The 20,231-nt window shown below is 47.0% G+C and overlaps 1 protein-coding gene across 1 annotated transcript in view; it reads right to left on the reverse strand.

Annotated features, from left to right (window-relative positions):
• Positions 1–11,339: 11,339 nt before the first annotated feature.
• CREB5 (cAMP responsive element binding protein 5) overlaps positions 11,340–20,231 on the reverse strand; it is a 100,505-nt gene continuing 91,613 nt past the window's right edge. The window contains exons 5-7 of the mRNA XM_027814715.2: positions 18,017–18,244; positions 16,920–17,028; positions 11,340–15,732 (exon numbers count right to left, since the gene is read on the reverse strand). Of these exons, the coding sequence (XP_027670516.1) occupies positions 15,569–15,732; positions 16,920–17,028; positions 18,017–18,244 (501 nt within the window). The 3' untranslated portion in view covers positions 11,340–15,568. The remainder of the gene's footprint in view (positions 15,733–16,919; positions 17,029–18,016; positions 18,245–20,231) is intronic.

Raw genomic sequence — 20,231 nt, forward strand, 5'->3', positions numbered from 1 at the left:
GCCGTGCCGTGCCGAGCCGGGCCGAGCCGGGCCCAGCAAACCCAGCCGTGCCGTGCCGAGCCGGGCCGAGCCAGGCCCAGCAAACCCAGCCGTGCCATGCCGAGCCAGGCCGAGCAAACCCAGCCCTGCTGTGCCGAGCTGGGCCCAGCAAACACAGCTGTGCCATGCCACGCCAAGCCGAGCAAACCCAGCCGTGCCGTGCCAAGCTGAGCCGGGCCCAGCAAACCCAGCCGTGCCATGCCAAGCTGAGCCGGGCCCAGCAAACCCAGCTGTGCCGTGCCGAGCCGAGCCAAGCAAACCCAGCTGTGCCGGGCCAGGCCGAGCAAACCCAGCCGTGCCGAGCCGTGCCGTGCCAAGCCAAGCAAACCCAGCCATGCTGTGCTGAGCCAGGCCGAGCAAACCCAGCCATGCCATGCCGAGTTGGGCCCAGCAAACGCAGCCATGCCGTGCTGTGCCGTGCCTAGCCGAGCCTCACCACAACGACACCCCGTCGTGCCCAGCGACGCCCGCCCCGCCGTGCCGCAGCTGCTGCGGCCCATCCCAGTTAGCGCGGGTTTGGCCCCGTGTCCGCCGGCGAGTCCCGGTGTGCCCGGCCCGGCCCGGGGAGATGCCCCGTCTGTGCGGGCCGCGGTGCCGGTGCTGCCTAGCCGAGCAAAGGCACCTGCCGGAGGCCTGGCAATCCCCGGGGCCTCCCCCGGTCTGTCCTTGGCCACCTGCCCGTTGGGCCGGGGCGGGAGTGGGGCTTGTGCCTGCCGGGGCTGGCGGCAGGTGGGGGCCTGGCACTGCCCGCCCTCAGCGCCAGCAGATTTGGGGCAGGGGCGGGGGGCTGTGCTGTGTCCCTGGGGGAGCTGGAAGTGGGGGGGAAGGCAGAGAAGTGCCCCCTCCCCGCCCTGCCACCCCGAAGGTGCATGAATGCGGGGGAGACTGTCCCCAGCCGCTGCCCCGCAGGAGTGGGGATCTGGCCTGTGCCACAGAGCTGCGGCTGATGGCCGGGGGGGGGGGGCAGGGGGGTCTGGTAACCGTTACCGTAAGGCTGCTCCTGTGCGTGGGCCCTGACCCTCTCCACACACAGAGTCTGGCCGGTTGCAGGAGGAGCTGTGGCTTTTTCACCCCCCGGGAAGCACCAGCAGAAGCGAACACGCAGGTGTCGGGCCGCCGTGGGGTTTCCCGCACCCACCGTGCTGTGCCCACCGCGGCCCCTCGCACACGCGTCGCCCGACGCCTCGGCCAGCCCTGGCTGTGCAGGGGGAAGCAAGGTCTGCCCCCCACCCTGCTGCCCCAAAGGTGGGCGAACACGGGGAAGACCTGCCGTGCAGACCTTGCTCGGCTGCCCAAGGCAAGTGCAGAGGCATCTTCTTCCCCCTCAAAACCTCCTGCGCTTACTCTACTCGTCGGCCACGGTTGTGCGTGTGTGGATGTGCCTACAGGTGTAACCCACGGCAGATGTCGGTGGGATGGTCCCTCCGAACGTGCATGCGTTTGCGGGACGAGGGGTTTGCACGTTCCCCGTTCCCCTCCCGTTATTCCAGGTGAAGTTGAGGCAGAAGGGGGCCCTTCCAAAACCAGGGGATTTTATAGCAGAGTGAATGGGAGTCAGAGAGCAAACATACCTCTGAGGAGCGAACGTGGAGAGGACCTTGTGCCAACTATAATAATCAGTGTGACTAATAGGGAACACCGAGAACTGTTCCATTACATCATGAGACATTACATCGTGCTTGAAAAAACAGTCTTTGATGGCATGCGAAGGATTGGCAAGTGCATTTCAGGGAATCCTCCTTTATTTCTTCAAGGATTTCAACCCGTGTTCACCATGTTGTGCATAATTTAACTTTCTCAGCGGTTAGATTGAACATGTTGGTATGGGTTTTACGTATTCATCATTTAAATTTGGGTGAACAGAAGGCGTATGAATTATTTTAAAAGTTACTCATTTATAGTTCCTCGGAGGAATTAGAAACTGGGACTTTACGGTAATTTCACCATGTATTTCTAGACCTCGCCCAACGTGCTATGGTTTTGCAAAAAGCCAGATAGTAGCAAAACTTCGTTTGCATTTAGTCTCATAGAGCGTACAGAGTAATACTTCTATGTAAAGTATTGTGATATTGAGTCTCATATTTTTTGTAATTTTAATATCACAAGTGTCAATCAGGAAGGAGATTGTTGCCTTTATTACAACTAATATAGTAGAGCAAAACAAAGAACTTTTTAGAAAATGAATATGCTCTGGGGAAATTCAATAAATCTTTGTTAGAAGAAAAAAGGTCTTACATATAAATATATAAAGGCTTGCTGTGTATTGTGCAAAAGTTGCTTACTGCTAAAGGAGTAATGCATTGTAAATCAACAGTGGGTCCCATAGCACATTATGGCATATTTTATTGGGTTTTTACCTTAAGGTAAGGTCTTTTATTAAGAGTATATAAGAGCACATGCTGCTGAATACCTTGTTTTTCACAGTGCTCTATACATAATGGTTTTTTTTTTTTAATTTGCTTCATTAAACATTCCTGTAATTAATGCATTTAATGGGAATCCAGCAGTAACAAATATAAAATTTACTGTGGTTTAAAAAAAAAACCCACTTTGGTTACTAGATTTTCCATTAGCAAATGGCAATGACCAAATTCCTCAAAATATTTCTGCATTCACCCTAGAAATCTCCTGGTAAAACAGGTGATGTTTCTAACTGTGTAATAGGAAAGAAATGCCACATAAATAATCCTTGTGAAGGACTCGGTATAAAAGTGGAGGGAGGGAGGGAGCATCAAAAAGTGTCTTTAAAATAATCCCCCAAACCCCCTGTTTCGGGCTTGATAAGAAGACGTCTGTATTAGCACTGGAGCTTGCCGGGTGAGTTATTAGGTGTTGAAAGACACCGTCTAGGAAGTCTGACCCATCAGAATTTGAATGCAAAAGGCAAGTGACAACTGAATACATGAAAAGCCTTAGACCCCAGTCCCAAAGCCCTCTTTCCCCGCCTGAAAAGCCCGTTTATCTTCGGATGAATAAGAGTTACAGAATTGGAACCTAAGGAAAAAATCGGTGGTATCCGTGGCCAAGGGAATGTCTCCCTCCCACCCGTTTGATTAGAACCATGTGCAAGTTTGGCTAATGAGACTGCAGGGCTTTCCCCTCGCCTCTGTGGATGATTGTGGCATTTTATTTGAATGCTGATATGGTTTCCCATTCCTGTTCTTTGCAAGCTTTTGGTCTGGGCAAATAAAAAAAGAGATGTCAGAACCAGGGAATCTTTTTACAGTGTATAAAAATCTTCCCATCTAATCCAAGAGGAAATCGTAATGTGGAGAACATCGGTGTTTTAATGGCCTCCTAATGAGGACGAGCTTGGCCAGAGCTTTGAAGAAGACAAATGGAAAGCAAACCAGCTCATTTCTCCTGGAGGGCAAGGATTATGAGAGGGCTGCATGGATGTGCCTTCAGCAGGTAAAGCTTCGCCTGCCTGAGGTCTCCTGGCAGGGCCCTGATGTACGGGCTGTTGGCAAGAGCAGGAAGGGGGTAGGCGAGTGGGGGGTGTGCTCACATTTTCTGGTTTCTCTGTCAGTCTATTCCTCTCTGTGTGCTGCTGGGAAAAAACAAATACAATTATATTTACCTAAACCCCTGGGTAATTAAGGCACTGAATTAAAGCCTGAGGAGCACTTGAAACTCTCTGATGAAAGAGCCTGTACACAGACAGCACGCTTGCAAACTTACATGTCTGAGGTTCTCCCTAAGGTACGGGGGATACACAGCAAACACTCTGTACAGCCCCAGATAGGTGATCACATCTAATTTAAAAGCCCTCATTACTCCCTCCTGACAGGCTTGGATGTTTGCCTGCCTAGTTCCAAAGCCAGCGTCTATCCATTTAAAATTAATATTTTTCATTCCTGTCTCCGCCGTGTGCATTTCAAAGCCGTCCTTGGCTTCCCCTCCCAGCTGCTGGCTCCGGTTAGCCCAGCAGCGGCTGATGGAGCTCCGCTCCGCGGCACTGATGGGATCCTACTGTGCTCATACCACGTTAGAAGCAGAGCTTTCCTGGAAAAGGGGCTGCCTTGCTCCCGAGGTCTTCTGGGGCTTCAGCAAGCCAAGGGGGCTTCATTTCCAATCGGGAAAAATGGGCTTTTCTCATCCCCTCCCAGAAATGAGCCGTGAGTGCCAGGGCCTCGTGGCTCCTCCTGTGGCACTGTCCCTCAGCAGGGCTCAGCCATGCGCTCCCTGCGCTCGGTAGGGGCTTGCAAGGGAAGGAGAAACGTTTTTGTGAGGCATCAAAATGGTACCTGGTTTTGCTGCTGCAAAAATAATTTTGTAGAATTCTCCTCAACGGACAACACGGCACAACAGGGCAGAGGAGATTGTCCTTGTGAAGATACACTTGAAGGTTGTCTTAAGCGATTGAAAATGTGGGTTCTGCTCTGGTAAGCAACTGTAAAAAGAAGTGAAAACCAAACAAACAACATTGTTTTAATCAGCAGCTTGGGTTTCCTTCTATCTGCCGAGTGAGGCCTGCCGACTCTTTAAGGGCAGAGAGCAGGTCATGTTTTAAAGCTGCTTTTGGCTTCATGGGCTTTGGAGGGGAAGGACAACTCTGGGTGGAGCCTTGCTGGTGGGTCAGCACCAGAAGTACAACCAGGTGGGTAAACCTCATGGGGGCAACGGGGCAGCACCACCACCACTGACGGCACAGGCTGTGGATACCATCTCCTGCAAGTTTCCATCTGGTGCCCTGGGCACAGCCTGGAGATACAGCATCATCCCGCAGCAGCTCACAGACGTCTTGGCCATCTTCACCCCACCGACTTCCCTGTGCTCTGCTTGCTCCCTGCCCACCCAGGGCTCTGCACACAGTGAGCTGCATGGTTTGCTACACTGGCAATGCCATAAATACCTTTCTGCTGCGTTTTTGCCTGGTTTTATTCAGTCAGATTGGCTTTCGCCTGAATGACAGGACCTTGGTGTAGCTCAGCTCTTGCAGTGCCGGAGCCAAGCGGGGTCAGTCCAGTGGGACTCCAGCAAACCTCGCTGCCAGCACGGCCAGGATGTTGCCAGTCAGTGTGGGGCTGTGGGTGGCCCTGCAGGCTTTCCACCTCATCCCACGGGAGTACTAGCACAAAGAGGCAGCAGGAACACCTTCACAGAGGGCTGATTGTCCCTCAGCTATTTTAGGGGATGAGCTTAATGTTGCAGCGCAGCTCCTAAAGGCAAGCCACCACTGCAGCAGGACAAAAGCAAAGCCACCGCTCCCTCATCCTCCCAGTTCAGCTTGTGAAAACTGCCTGGCTTTAACCTCAGTTCTGACAATTTGGCTTCTAGATCAAAGTGCAGGGAATAGCTACAGAAAAACACCAACAACAAAAACCTCAAGCCAGAACAATGGTCGGTGTTGTGATACCAAACACAATTCTGCGTAACTGGAATCTGCAGCCATGTCCCACTGTGGATGGTTCCTTTTTCTCATCCATGGCTATATGTTGTCTTTGCAGCACAGCTTCTTGAAGCTAAGAAAAACTTTTGCTAAGCTGGAATTGGCTCAGCCGCCTTAGAACACAGAATGAAAACGATTAGTGAAACAAAAGAGAAAGTGTGAGGAGGATATAGAGTCCTTCCATACAAAGCCTCCTGTCTTCCTGTGAGATCCATTATAATCCAGAGGGCCCCAAATTTAAACTAATCCATTTCTGCCTTTATTTATTTTTTCTCAACTCAATTTCCTACATGAACTGGCCGGTTATGTCAAGTATTTTTCTTTCTTTTGGCATGACTTGCCGTCAGCTGGATGTAATGCCCTGTGAAAACACCTGCTGACCTGCTGTATATACACATACATGCAGACACATCTCTACCATCCACATCTATACATCTATATCGTCTATATGTACCTATATAATCTGTCTGCCTACCTATACCATCTACTTATATCTATATAATCTGTGCCTGCCAATCGATCTATCTCATCTGTAAATGTATAGAATTTGCTTTTAGTGTAGGGCACACAGGTTGAAAATTCCTTAAGCCTCTGCAAAATACATCTTCAGGCTCCCCTCTCTTTTGGGAAAGGCAGCTGCCCCATTGCTTCTAGTTCAGGCTGCTCCGGCTTGCTTTGCCGGCAAGTCCTGGGGGAATGGGCTGATCAGGTTCACTAATGGTGGGGCTCTCGTGGTATTTGCTTACCTAACACAATCAGAACACGTCTTAAATATTTTATCAGCTTTGCAGGGTCATTCTCATACCGTGGCGTGGTGTTGCACTGAAGAATAGAGCAGGCTGGAGGAGAAATGGTGCTCAAGAGTGCTGTAGAAAGAGAGTTTTAAGTAAATGGCCAGCACTAATGCCCTGCTTAGAGCTGCTAAAGCAAATGCCCCCTTTGCAGCAGAGCAGACTGGAGGCAAAAAAGAGGTTAGGGCAGGTGCAATAACACAGCAAACCAAAGAATTGAGCAAATGGCCCAACCCCCTTAGTTGCTGGCTCTGATCTGAAGGGTGGTGGTAGTCCTTGTTTAACTTCGATCCCTCTTTCTGACCCTTGAGTAATTTTTTTGCTTCCTTTAGACTAATCCTCAGGAAGTTTTGTGTTTAATCTTGTGCTTATTCCCTGTGGGCCAACCTCATGAATGAATGTGAGTAAAACCTTTCTCTAAAGAAAGTGGGTGCAAGAGGGTAGGTCTGGGGGGTAGCCCCAAGAGCTGGAGTCTCCTGTAGCGGGGCCTCAGCAACCAGTAGCTATTGCAGAGGGAAAAACTGGTTTTCCCTCTAAACTGGCCCATTGTCTGCCTCCAGCTGGGCAGCACTGAGTGCAGGGTGAGCCCGGAGAGCCGAGGTCGGTCTGCGCTGCGTGCCTTTGCTTGGGCCGTGGGTGGCAGGGCTGCTGGGGTGGGGAGCGTAACCAGCCCCCCCATTTCTGAGACTGCCCCCATGTGCTGGGGGGGGATTCCCCAGCAGACGGTCAGGCTCGCTTTCGTTCTTCTATGCAGAGAGCCAGTGTGATGTTGGAAAGCTTTGCGTTCTTGCGTGTTCAACGTTCCCTCTGTCCCAGTATATTCTATGAATCACCCCAAGACTAACAAGAAACCACTCATGTCCGCGTGCTTCTCCATCCTCCTGCTGAAAGGTTTCCTTAGCCCCACCCCGCTTCCAGTTTCTCCGCTCTTGCCCCCGTTTACATCTGGGCCTCTTTGGGTTCACCCCCCTCCCCTAGCCCCGCACCCCTTTTTGGGGGGAGGTGTCTGCTTTCTCTAGATTGCTGTGGCTGATCTGTTATGCTGCCTGCTTTGTGCCAACGCCTTTAGGTACAGACGGTGCCCTCTGTGCTGGCTCATCGTCCCTGCCCAAACCCTGCTGCGCTGCCGTTAGCTCTGGGTGCCCTTACAGCAAGTTTAGCCGAGGCTGCAACCTGGGTTCGGGAGAAAGCTGGGGGCAGACTGGGAGGCACAGTAGGTCCAGCCAAAGTACGAGGGGCTGGTGTGGCAGGGGGAAGGAGTCTTTGCACCACTGCTTCAACTGTGGTAAGCTGGGGCAAGCCTCTCACTGGTGTGGAGCGTCCTCAGCTCAGTCTAGTTCTGCCTCCATCCCTGCAAAGGAGAAGGGAAAGAGCGTGTGCTCACACTGATTAATTTTTTCTCTGCTAATAACTTTGTTATGATGTCCAGAGCAGCCCAGAGAGAGCAATAGTAACAGTGGACTGCTTGGAAGGGGAACAAATACTGCAGGAATGGTTTGGGAAACCATGAATCAGCTGCAAAGGGCAGTATTACCTCAGCCTGAGTACATTTTGCTTAGCTCATGCTGTCAGGTGTAAATATAACTGTGTGGACAATAAAATAGTCCTGTGATATGTCTTCATGAGAAGCATCTATTTTTACAGATATGATGATCTTTTTTCAGTATTTGGCCCCAGAGCAAAGGCCCTGCTGTATAAATACAGGATAAGCTGTGGCACAACCACCCTGCTTTAAAGGTGATGCAGGAGAATGTGGCCTCAGAAATGGCCCCAGCTAATGCCATGCCTTGATGTTTGGAGAAAAGAGGGAGCCATGTGCGCCCACTGCCCCATCTTCCAGCTTTTACAAAGGGAGAATAGGAACAGGGGCACGGTTCTGCCTTTTTCCTACCCATTTTAGGAGGGTGACTGCTCTCAGCCAGATTTAGCCTTTGGAAAACCAGGGGCGGAGCAGCAGAACCTGTGCCCGTGCCAGGGCCTCCAAGGGAGCAGCACGGTCATGCTGTGTGGGGCCAGTGTCCTGCAGTGTGACACCAGGACCTCTCAGCCCTCAGCCCCCCCCCCCCCAGGTCAGGCCATCGCACTGGGACTGCCGGCAAGGTCACCAGGTTGCATTGATCTAAAGCGGCTTTCCCACTGGGGAGATGGGTTCGTCCTGACTAACTTTAGATCACGGTTTACGCATTATTGTGCCAAGGTCTGTATTGGACCAATTCATAGTGAGAAGTGAGGTTGGCAAGATAACAGGGGCATCACAATTAGAGCTAATTAGCCCAGCAGGAAATCCATTTCCAGGCAGCTTTTGGCAAGAGGCAAGGTTGGCGGGATAACAAGCATAGAGTGTATTTTGATATAAGCACACTCCAGCTGCAAGAAGAAGTAAAATAACAGCTTGTCTCATCCTTATGTGGAGGCCTCACGTCAGGGTCCACCACCTAAGTATTTTTGTTTGAGGCTTTGCAGCCTCCCTGCTTGGAAAAGGTTCACAGAGCTTGTTCTTGCAAAGCCACCTGGGCTGCTGGAGGGACATGGCGGGCTGCAGGGTCTGCACGGCCCCTTGCTCCTGCTGCCAGGCAGGAGGATGCCCAGCACTGTGGTCCCCCTCTGACTTCGGGGGAGATGAGGGACTGCAGCTCAAAACAGAAATCACTGAAGAGTAGCTCGGTTTAATTGCAGGAGTCATCTGTATCGTAACATCTCTGGGGTATAGACACAGCCAAACTACTGTTACTATTTGTATTTGAGTGCTTTATTATATTGGAATTGCGGTGATATTATTAACATTTGTACAAATGCACAAAATTCTTGTCTCTTCTAGCTAGAAAGAGATGTAAAAATCTGACCTAGTTGAACAGTCTCAATGAACTCATTGTCCATTTGTAACAATAATGGGTTCACAATGCAAAAAAAAAAAAAAAGCTTAACATAAAATTAAACATATTAAATGCTGCAGCAAGTATTTACACTTATGTACCAAAAAAAAAAAAAAAAATTTCTCCCTCCATTAAGGAAGGTGGTTGCTTTACAGAATAAAACAAACAGACAAACAAACACAAAACCTTTGCATACAATACAAACAACCTCAAGCCCAAAACTTACTGTGACAGCACCTTTTTTTTTAATATAATATACATATATATTTATATATAAACTTCCATAGTTTAGGCTTACTCCAAGCAGTGCTAAAAGTTCCTTAAAACCAGGACAATGGCAATAGTTCGAAGAAGCGACGTTCACCGATGAGTGCTACCCAGTGCTTGAATGGAGCTGTTAGAGAGGGGGGCGCAGAGCTCACAGCCACGGGCTGGGAAACACTTGGGTCCCTGCGATAAAGTCCTTGGCAAACCTCTCAGTGGCAATTCTTCTTGTTCAGAAGAGTGAAAATACCTTTTGTGCAAAATAGTTTGTCATCTGGAAGCATGGTAAAGGTTGTCTCTGACCGGGACCTCTGCAATCTCAGCTTTGAGGGGTGGGGGAATAAAATTCTCTGGAATGTCCTAAATTCCAGCAAGGAAAACATTTCCCTTGAAATGGCCTACCAGCCCTCCCACCTCCCTCACGTCCTGACACTGCTGCAGTTTCTGCAAAGCCAGAAGGAGCTTTCAGGCTTCATTCAGAGGGCTGCTGCACAGATTTTTAGCCAAGAAAGAGATTTGGGTCTGAGTCTCACGGCATCAGATGGCAAGTTCTTACTACGGGCTTCAGGAACAGTTCTACCAGGTGAAACTCAACATCACCAACACTTAATGTGCATAAATACAGAACTGGAGAGCCTGAATCCCAGGTATTACACATTGGTCTAAATATAGCAAGTTGCAGTTATTGATTCCAGTCCAAGGAGAGCCTGGGAAAGGATCAGATTTCCACTTAGAATAAATCTTGTCGGTGAGTGTGTGTGAATGCTGACATATTTTGGCCTCATACAGTTTAGGATTTACTATAAAGTCATTTTGAAGGCTATGGAAAACCAATAATGGTAAGCAATTTAGCTCTTAAATGTAAAGCCACTGATAAAAGTGAGGTAACTGTAAGCTCTGGGAAAAAAAATGGAGTTGTAAACGGATGTAAACAGTCTCATCTGTCTTTGCAGTAAGATTATTTCAAATGTTGAAAAATAGATTTTTTTCTTTTGGTGTTCAGATCACTTGAGATTTTATTGCTTTTGTTTGTACTTAGAAGTTTTTCAGTTTTTTGTCTCTTTTCTTAATTATTTTTTTTTAAAAGGTGCTGTCCCTAGTCAAGTTATAAGGCAACATATTTTATTGATTCAGAACTCTAATACATAGTATGGCCACTGTTATCACCGCAGCTTCACAGCTACCGTGAGTTGGACAACAGTCAAAGTGCATGGCAATGCACAACAGAGCCAGTCTCCTGACTTCACGATATACAGGACACTTTGGTTCTTGGGATGAGAGATTATAAATGTAGCTTAGATGCTGCCTCACACACTTTGCATAATAAAACATTTATATGCTGTCATGAAGAGGGTGTAAAGTCTAAGTCACACTGCAGGTTGGCTGTTCTCAGCTTCTCCGTTGGGCAGGTGTGAGAGACAAGTTGTAGATATGCCACCAGTGAAAGCATATAAATGTATCTGGTGCAAACGTTTTACAAGAGTTATTTATAAATGATTCAACAAGGGAGACCAAGAAAGAGAGTGAGAGCTAAAGTGCAATTTTAAAATAATATAAATAATTGAAACGTAGAAATAAGATACTGATTAGTTGTAACCGGTTTTGTTTTATAGGCACAGTTTAGTTTTTATGTCTACAGATCAATCTTTTTCTCCTCTTCCCCCTCCAGTCATTTTCTCTGATGTATAATGGAGTTTCAATGGTCTAAATCTAAGGAACACTGCTCAGTAAGAGGACAGAAGAGGCAATGATAAGGCAGTATAGTGCAACTCACTATGAGATATTAGAAAAGAAACAAGGATGGGGTTAGATCTTCTGTGGTGATGTATAAAATCAGCCTTAAAAAAAAGGAGAGAAAAAAAAAAGACAGGCTTTCCAGTTATATGTTGACCCATGCTTTATAAAATGAGAGCACATTTTCCAATACAAAGGAAATAACTGAAGGTTTATAATTTGTTTTGTTGTTACCAAAAAAAAAAAAAAAAAGAAGAAAGAAAAAAAAAAAGAAAAAAGCAGATGCTGCTTTAAGGAAAACATTTAATTCTAGGAATTTCTGTACAACTGACCTCAGCAAGCTTTTCCATCTTAGATGGATGGCTTCTGCTTGAGACCCTGAAAGATTAAGATGCACACACACCTAGAGTAGTTTATTGCAAAACTAATATTGTAACTTAAAAAAAACAAACAAACAGATTCTGTACAAGAATACTGTTCAAATGGAATGTGTTAAAATAACATTTATTAATAAATACTTTATAAAATTCTATGTGAATACTAAATTAATAGATTCCTGTTTTAAAATTGCTTTGGTCCTCATGAATTTTCATAAATTCACTCTATACGCTTTTTTTTTAAAAAAGGTATTAGCTGCTAAAAAGCACATTTTGCCTAAACTAAAAGACTAGTTTTCAACACTAAATATTGTTGCTTAAAAAAATATGAATCCTCAAAAGTTGGGCATTTAACAACAGTTATAGCTGGCTTGTTAGTTAACAGGACAGAGTCAGTTAACACACTAAATCCACACGCACTGAGGCACTGAACCATTGACTTTCCACTATTCAGAAGATGGGCAGCAGACATTTAGCTTCGTAGCAGGAATTAACTCCCAACAGCGTGAAATTCTCCATAAATCATCATCATCATCGTCATCGTCGTCTTTATAAAACACACCATGATAGCACACAAACTACTTGTCTCCCACAGGCAGCGTTATGAATATGGCTTGCATAAATTGCCTCGGGCAAGGGGGGCTGGGGGCGAGCGCACCGCATCACAGCATCATTTCTTTTGGATCAAAGTATTGCAGTTGTCTGTGGCTGAGATTTCCAATGTGCTTCTGATGTTGCGCAATGAGAGATGCTGTCCACCGAAACACCTCCTTCGAGCAAGGTACCGGCTGAGGCTCGCGGCCCCGCTGGTGCCCGGCAGAGCGGGCAAGGGAAGGGTCCGAGTCACCCGCTGGCAGCGGGATGGGGCACGGAGCCCGATGAGCCCGACGGGCTGGCTTGGCAGCGCAGGAGGCAAGTGGAGCATCTCCAGCAGTAGCTCATGGAAAAGCAGGATTTCTCCTCAATGGAAGGAGCCCGGGAAGTGCATTTCGAGTGACATGCTTAGGAAGAGGCCACAGCCACTGACCGCTCAACAGGGGGACAGCCTGGGGACAGAGGGGCAGGGGCTGCTCCCACAGCCCTTGCTCAGGCAGCCTCCGGTGCCTGGCCAGACCGGCAGCTTGAGGAAAGGCTGCAGGATCACTCCCCTGGAAAACAAGAGCGTTTTAATGTGGAAGTGAATCTGATGAATAGTATAAGGTGCCTGGTACAGTTGGTCCTTTTACCGATGATATAGCCGATATAAATATGCTGCGTGTTGTCTTGGCCTGTGAACCTGCGACAGAGTTACAAGAAGCAATAGCAAATAGCTTTTCATCCTTTACTTATTTCCACATCACTAGCAAGGATTATACCTAAAGGCCAACAGTATAGAGAGGAGACATTTCATTGTAATTACACATTTAGGCCAACATGTGTGGTTGGCTTGCCTAGTTAGCATTAAAAAAAGAAATAATTGAGCTATATATAATACACATCAGTCAAACTGTCAAGCTGCTGAATTTAACAAAACTTAGGCAAGGTTTTTGCATTTTTCCTTTTTTTTTTTTTTTTTTTCTTTTTAATGTAGAAGCTTTCAGTTTAACAGCTAAATATTTTAATTGAGGAGACTGAATAAAATGAAGCTAAACCGTAATTCTAGTGCAGTGTAGTTCAACTGGGTATTCTAATATTACCAACAGCTTTGATTTTTATTTTGTAATGTATTTAAGTGCTACCTATATAGAGGGAAAGTTTTTTAAATAAACCTGCGATGGCATTTTCTTTTTCATAGTGAATGATGAAATTCAGACACAGGGGAAATGCTTATTTGTTTTGTTTTTTTTTACATAGTGGATACTCAGCTGGAACATTTTGCTTGACTGCATATTTGAAAAGAGTTCCCTTGGGAGCCGTGATGAAGCAAAACCATTTAGCTATTACAACTGGAGGTTTAAAAAAAATTATAGATTCAGTATTTAAAACACTTTAAAAGTATATGTTTGTCTAAAATATAATAGAAAATCCTTTACATTTGTATTTTTTCATGGTTTTTTTTTTGGTTCTTAGACTATATAATCAAGTCAAGATTTACACTGTACATTAAAAATCTTCTTCTTCTGAATGTATTTGCATAAATGGAAAGCACGATGTTAAAGAAAAGAATACTGATAAAAAGTTAGTTACCAAGATAAGAACTAATTTGGAAATGCATGATTCTCAGAACTTTGCTTTCCTTTCCAGGCAGGCCCTACGCCTCACGCTTCAGTTGTTTCACTCTCCTTCCTGCACGGAGAAGAGCCACCCTTTTAAAATCCACGACTCCTTTAAAAACCAAAGACAGCGTCTTTGAGGAGGAGAACTTTGCTTCAGAACAAAGCATGTCCAGGGCTAGAGGATTTGCTGGGAATAATGTGAATTAGCTTTTGCTATTAGGGATGCAGCTCAAAATGTTTGAACATTTATCACCGGCTTGGAGCCCGCTTCCTGGGTAAGCAGTGGGAGGTTTTTGCCGCTGACAGATTTGAGAGCAAAATCAGGTCCCAATATACAGCAAGGCAGCATAATTAACTGGCATCATCTCTGTCTGATTTTCCCATCAATCACTGGTACCACTCGGGGATGCAAATCAGTCCCGCTGAGGGGCAGGCCCAGAGTCCAAACAAAAACCTTAATTGTGGCATAAGGCTCTTTTCCAGACCCTCTTTGCAGGACTGAATTTTATCCGGAGTGCAGTGGGATTTGCCATTCTTGCAGTGCTTTTTAATGGCTGCATGCCTTCTAAAAATTATTTAGCGTCCTAATGAGACAACTCCTCGCCTGCGGTAAACAGGCGTTAAGTGCCATTAAAGTCAGTGAAGCTACGCTGCTGTCTGCCAGCTTGGGATCGGTCTGTGGATGCTTAAAGGAACGCCAGCAGAGAGCAGGTCTTTCCCTGGGAATTAAAAATGGCATTTCTTCAACTGGTCAGAACCGTTTTGCTGATTTATTCCTCATTTATAGCCTGTGAAACCTGAAGCTGTTAGCTTTCGCTGCTAGAACAATGCAACCGGGTTAGGGAACAGAACTTTTCCAAATTATTATATAGTACATGGATTTTTCTATGTTAATGACCAGCAGTGCAAAAGAATTGCTGTGATTCTCAGATGTACCTCACCACAGAAGCTTACAGGGCTGCTAGCACCAACACAGCTGGCTCGCAATCCTGCTTCACCTGGGGCTGCACTGCTTTCACCTTTTGCTGTTTATTAAAAACACTAAATCAGGAGCATTTCTACTTTTTAAAAGCCAAATGCTTGGCACAGCGCAGCCGCGGGTGAAGAGCTAGTGAAAGTAGCAGCCGTGCTGACAGTTTTCAGGTGGGCTTGAAGTTTTTGCTTGTTCATCACCGTTCTTTGACAAAGAGAGGGAAGTCAGAAAGCCTTGGAATGAAAAAAAGCAGGAAAAAAAGGCGGGGGGTGAAAAGGGTTTGGGAAGGGAAGAGGAAGGTGTAAGAATAACTGGAGGAGAAAAAGGCCAGGGCAGGGGAGAGAGGAGAAGAGGAAGGGCTAGATAAAAGAGTACGTTATTTGGGCTTGATTTTGTCCTGACGGCCACATCCCATAAAACCACTTTGAAAGAGGTTCTGAATGCAAGATGGGTCTGCTGAGAGCACAACGCTCGCTTGTTTTTATTATGCTGTCAGCAGATGCCCTCTCTCTATATTTGTAGCCTAATTACTCCTAGTTAACTACGTACGACTCTCTAATACTTTTCATGCCTCACATCGGCTAACGGCTGCGATTTAACACAACTCTGTATTTCTGAGGCTTCAGGCTAGATTGGTGAGAAGGAAACATGACTATGTACAGGAACAGTTAGGTTTATAAACAAGTAACTGGTACCAAAAAAACTGGAGAAAGCACCAAAGCATTTCTCAAGCTGATAGCATATTAATTGCATAACTCCCTTTTATGTAACTAAGTATAAAAGACTTTTTAATAACTATAAAAATGAAAGCCAGAGTCTTTCAAGAACTGAGGAATCTTCCAGGCTTGAGTTACGGTTGCAAATGTCCTTAGCACAGAGGACACTTTGATACGCTACCACACTCCCCTAGCAGTTTCTGATCAACCACTTTTAAAGGATGGGGTTGATATCTGTTCTGTGGCTGGCGAGCTGGGTGAGAGTGGAGCTTCCCACGACGTCACTGACAGAGGAGGAGGTCGTGATGGTGTTGTGCTGGATGACTTGCTGCTGGGAGCAAGCTGGGACCGGGCTCGCGGGAGGACTGCTCTCGGGACCTGGGAAGGGGGTGAGGGCACAGAGACAACACATGTTCATTTTTCCATCTGAGTAACAAGCCCAGGCTGGATGATGCCCCTGGAAAAGGGATATACTACTATGGCAGCAATACTAACGACCTGAGGCATGCACAAGTCCCAGGATTTCAAAATACACAGTTATCCAACACTGCCTGACTTTTCTGATCTTTTGCAGTTTGGGGTTTGTGGTTTTTTTAAGCCAGCTTCTCTGATATCAACCTGACTTCAGGAGTTGGGACCTTGAAAAAAGTCCAAGATCCTAATGCTTATGAGACCAATATTGGGATAAAACATCCGATATCTTAAGGTCTATAAAATCAGTTGGCATGCTTAAACACTTTATTTGCTCCAGCAGGAATCAAAATTAGAGTGCAGTGCACTGCAGCACAGAAAATCTAATTCAAGCAAAACCTGATAGGCATGTAATTCAATTATGTATTTTTTTCTTTGAGTACTGTTAAAGAGCCAGATGCATAGTGATGCAGAGGAGACAGAAATGGCTCTATTTTAAGAGAATGCCGCAATCTAGCAAATATTAACCCTGAGGCTCTTCTGAGCCATCGTAGAGCCAAGCAAAGAATTCATCCCTAAATTACCACAGTCATAAAATGCATCAACTAGACAGAATCAATTCAATGTCTCCATCAGATGAGAAGTTTTTGAAAAAAAAAAAATAAATATCAAAGATAAGAGTTAAAAAAGAGTTAACAAACCTTGAAAACCTGCGCCACTCCTGGTCTGTGCGACTGTCACAGCACAGTACCATTTTTGCTGGAGGGGGACTGTAATGTTTTCCTTTTTAACTTTCCTTTTGAGAGTTATTTTAAGGTTCTGGCAGCACTGCACCCGGGAGGACTCTTGCAGGTTTGGAGCTGTGAGTTCAAGCAGGATCCTCCACAGGGGAGCGAGCGTCCATCCGTGTGCATCTCCTTGCCGAAGGGAGGGGGTGGGGAAGGCTAGCTCTGCTGTGTGGGATGCAAACCAGGGCTGTTCTGGTTTTGAGTGGGGCTGGATAAATAAGGGCAGAAGACTGGATGGCTCGGATGATGTTTGAGAAGTCAGGTTCAAGTGATAATACGACCAGCAAGGGGTTCTGGAGGGAAGAACTGGAAACTTTGCTATCCTGTGAGGAGTATGGAGACAGTGCAAACATACCAGCTACTTACTTAGATATCCTTGTGATTCTTTCTGCATAGCTGTTATCGGACAGTCTTTATGTGTTAACAATAACTGTTTCAGCTGTGCTACCTCATTTTTCAGCATGGAAACCTCATTCTGGAAAAGAAAGAGAGGGTTTGGTTTGCCCCAAAGCTTAAACCAGGCTCTTCTGCAAAGCTTAAACCTAAGAACACACAAACTGCTCCACAGCTTCGGAAGGACTGAGCAAAAATGGCACTCGGAGCTTGTCTGCTGGGTTTATGTTAAACATTTGTCCGTAACATTATTTTATAACTTCTTCTGAAGGCAATTTGTCTTCCAGATTTAGTGACATAAACAGACAACTGAACTAACCTCACAGCACCAGAGATACTTGAGGCAATGTTTTAACCCACTCGGGAAATAACACTGGCTCTGTGCATCGGGACAGGGAGGGCAGACCCGTGCGGGCAAACGGCACCCCGCCACCTGCTTTTATACTGTTGAAATACTGTTGTATTGTTGTAACAGTACTGTTGTGCTACAGCCGGTGCCTGTGTGCTGCCAAGAGCAGAAAGACCATTTCTGTCATGGCACTCCCCTAAAACACAGAGGCGTGAGCAGCACACCTCTGGATGGGGCAGAAGTACCGTGCCCACCCTAAGAAGGGCAGCACAGTAACAAAGGCTTTTGTTATCATATTCAGGGTATTTTCATCTATCCATTTCATTTTCCTTATTGGGAGATTGAGCTATTTATGCTCCTATCTTGTTGGCTTTGAATGAGGGTTTAGCTACATGCCCTGCTTTGAAGAAGTCCTTTACAGCCAAGTTAATGGCACTTCCAAAAAAAATCCCCACAAAAAGCAGCGACAAGAAAAGAAAATAAATACAAATCCATCTAGCGAAGGCTTCTAAATCCCAAGACAGCTTTTTCCTGGCTTATCCCACTAAAATGTAATTATTCCTTTAATTGAAGCACACACATCTTGATTAATCAACTTTGATTATGCCCCACGCTCCCACAGGGGCAGCCCCAAGGGTGGTGAGGTCCTGCCGGCACCGCCAGCCCCTCCGAGCACAAAGAGCCCCTCTGTGCCCTCGGGGGTGCAGACAGTGGCTCGTACCTGAAGTTGCATGTTTGTCTGGGTGAGCTCTTCTGCTTTCTTTTCCAGTGACATCACCCAGACCTTCCTCTTCTGTCTGCAGCGCGTGGCGGCGGCTCGGTTCCTTTCCAGAAATTTCCGCCTCCTCTCATCCGGGTCTTCATCCACCACCCTCCTCCGGCGACCTCCGGTCGGCTGTGGCGGCTGTATCGTCTGCGTGGGCTGCATCTGCTGCGCTGCTGGCGAAACCTGGAGGGGAGGAAGAGGTTTGGCAGGGGGTGGTGAGGGGGGAAAGTCACGGAGGGGGATGCTGAAATGGGAAGGGAAGTCTCGTACGCTCGTCCTGCTCCCTGACGAGGTCTGCACCAGGCCCAAGTCTGGCTGCGCCAGATGCCACTGAAATTAGCTGCTGGCACATCCTTGCCATGGTCAAAGGGGAGATTTTTTTTTTTAAATAATCCTCTGAATATTAGTAGGGAAAATATTTTTCCCCTTACAGTAAGTTATTAAAAACATTCACTTAGGTACTTTCTTTGCCACCACCTATTTCAAACCTGAAATGTCAAGTTTCTCTCGGCAACTGTTCTAATCAAAGCAAGGACTGTAGTGGCCTTACTTCTGTCTCTCTCTCTTTTTTTTTCTCCAATGACCTCCAAAATTTTAGGACATTTCTGTTTCACAGGCTCCCCCACCCCCGTCTCACGCTCCACCACCTCTGCAGACAGGCGCTGCCGCGCTCCGGGCGCTTGGCGGGGGAGCCACGGGCAGGGACCACGCAAGGCCAGCAAACCTCGGGGGGCAAAAGAAAGGATTTAGTTACCTGAACTTGAACCTGCATTTTGGTATCCCTGCACTGCGTGGAGAAGGGGTATTCCCCTTAGCAGACATTTCCATTTAACCCAACATGGTTATTACGGTCTGTTTTATTCAGCAGCCTGGCTTTGACAGTAGAGACATGCCACATCCAGCCTGGCTGCTACAAAACTATGGAAAAATATGTATTTATGCTTTCCAGGTGCAGGAGAGTGTTGATCCTGCTCCTGAGAGTACCTGGCCCATGCCGTAACAGAAAAGGCGCGTGGTGGGGGCAGCCCCACATAGCCCATGCTCCAGCTGCTGGGCAGATGAAACAAACGCCCCCGTCCCTGTCAGGAACCAGCATCAGACTTAACGACCAGCTACCTGGGAATAGCCAGCTTTTGGACTGCTTTCCTGCCTCTCCGTGGTGCCTAGTTCAGGGGCTCTGGACTGTGCTGGGGGCTCAGGAACTCGAGCCAGGGGTCCCATTGCTTGCGCACAGCCCAGCGGGAACCACTGCCAGGGCTCACATTGCTGCTGCTGCTCCGACACTGTCTGGAACAGTCTGGAAACCTGAATTGTCGACTCAAAATTAACCCTCTTGTTCTGGCAAAGGCCCAAACCTCCAAGGTGCTTCCTTTTGACTCCAGGGAGTGGACATACTCAGCGCTTTGTCAGACTGAGCCCTGGATTTCAATTGCGGCAATTAACATGTGTTTGCCTAACACCTCTGTCTGTCTCAATTAAAATGATACTATCATCTTGCGAGGTCGCTTTTCTGTCTAGTCTCGCCACAAACTCTGAAGAAGAGTTTGCTCCCTCCCCCAGCTGACTTGTGTCAATTAAAGTGGCAATTTTATGTGTAATTATTCTGTGCATCTGATAACGCTTTTTGCATAAAGCTGAATTTATTCCCAGCTTTATGTTGCACAGTCAGGGAATATCTCTCCCAGGAGCAGAAGAATGTTTTAAAAAAAAAACCTTCCAAAAATAAATAAGCCACCCTGCACTTTCCTGACTGATTTGTTAAATTTCAGCTTGTATGAACTCCGTATGTTTGCTGGTAAAATTCTCCAACCCCCTGTCCACACCGGGGCTTGAAGTCCCAGGGCTACGGCAGCTGCAGTGGCTGCAGCCACCAGCGCAGCACAGGACCACCAGCCAGCATCACACAGGACCACCAGCCGTGGCCCCCGTTCTTGCCAGCATCCCTGGGCTGCTGCTGGGACATCACTGCCAAGGGATGCCAGCTGCTTGCCCTCCACTGGGGCTTGGCACGCCACCTATTTAGCAGTACGTCTGAGCACAGAGGCCTCAGAGATCCCTTTTAACTCAACATCTCATCAAAGGTTTTTCATGTTCTCACATACACCACCTTTCCAGACTTCAGAGATCTGTTATTTATGTTTCTGGACACCAAAAGCTTTCCTTATCTCAT

The sequence above is a fragment of the Falco cherrug genome, chromosome 4 (assembly GCF_023634085.1).
Source record: "Falco cherrug isolate bFalChe1 chromosome 4, bFalChe1.pri, whole genome shotgun sequence".
NCBI lineage: Eukaryota > Metazoa > Chordata > Aves > Falconiformes > Falconidae > Falco > Falco cherrug.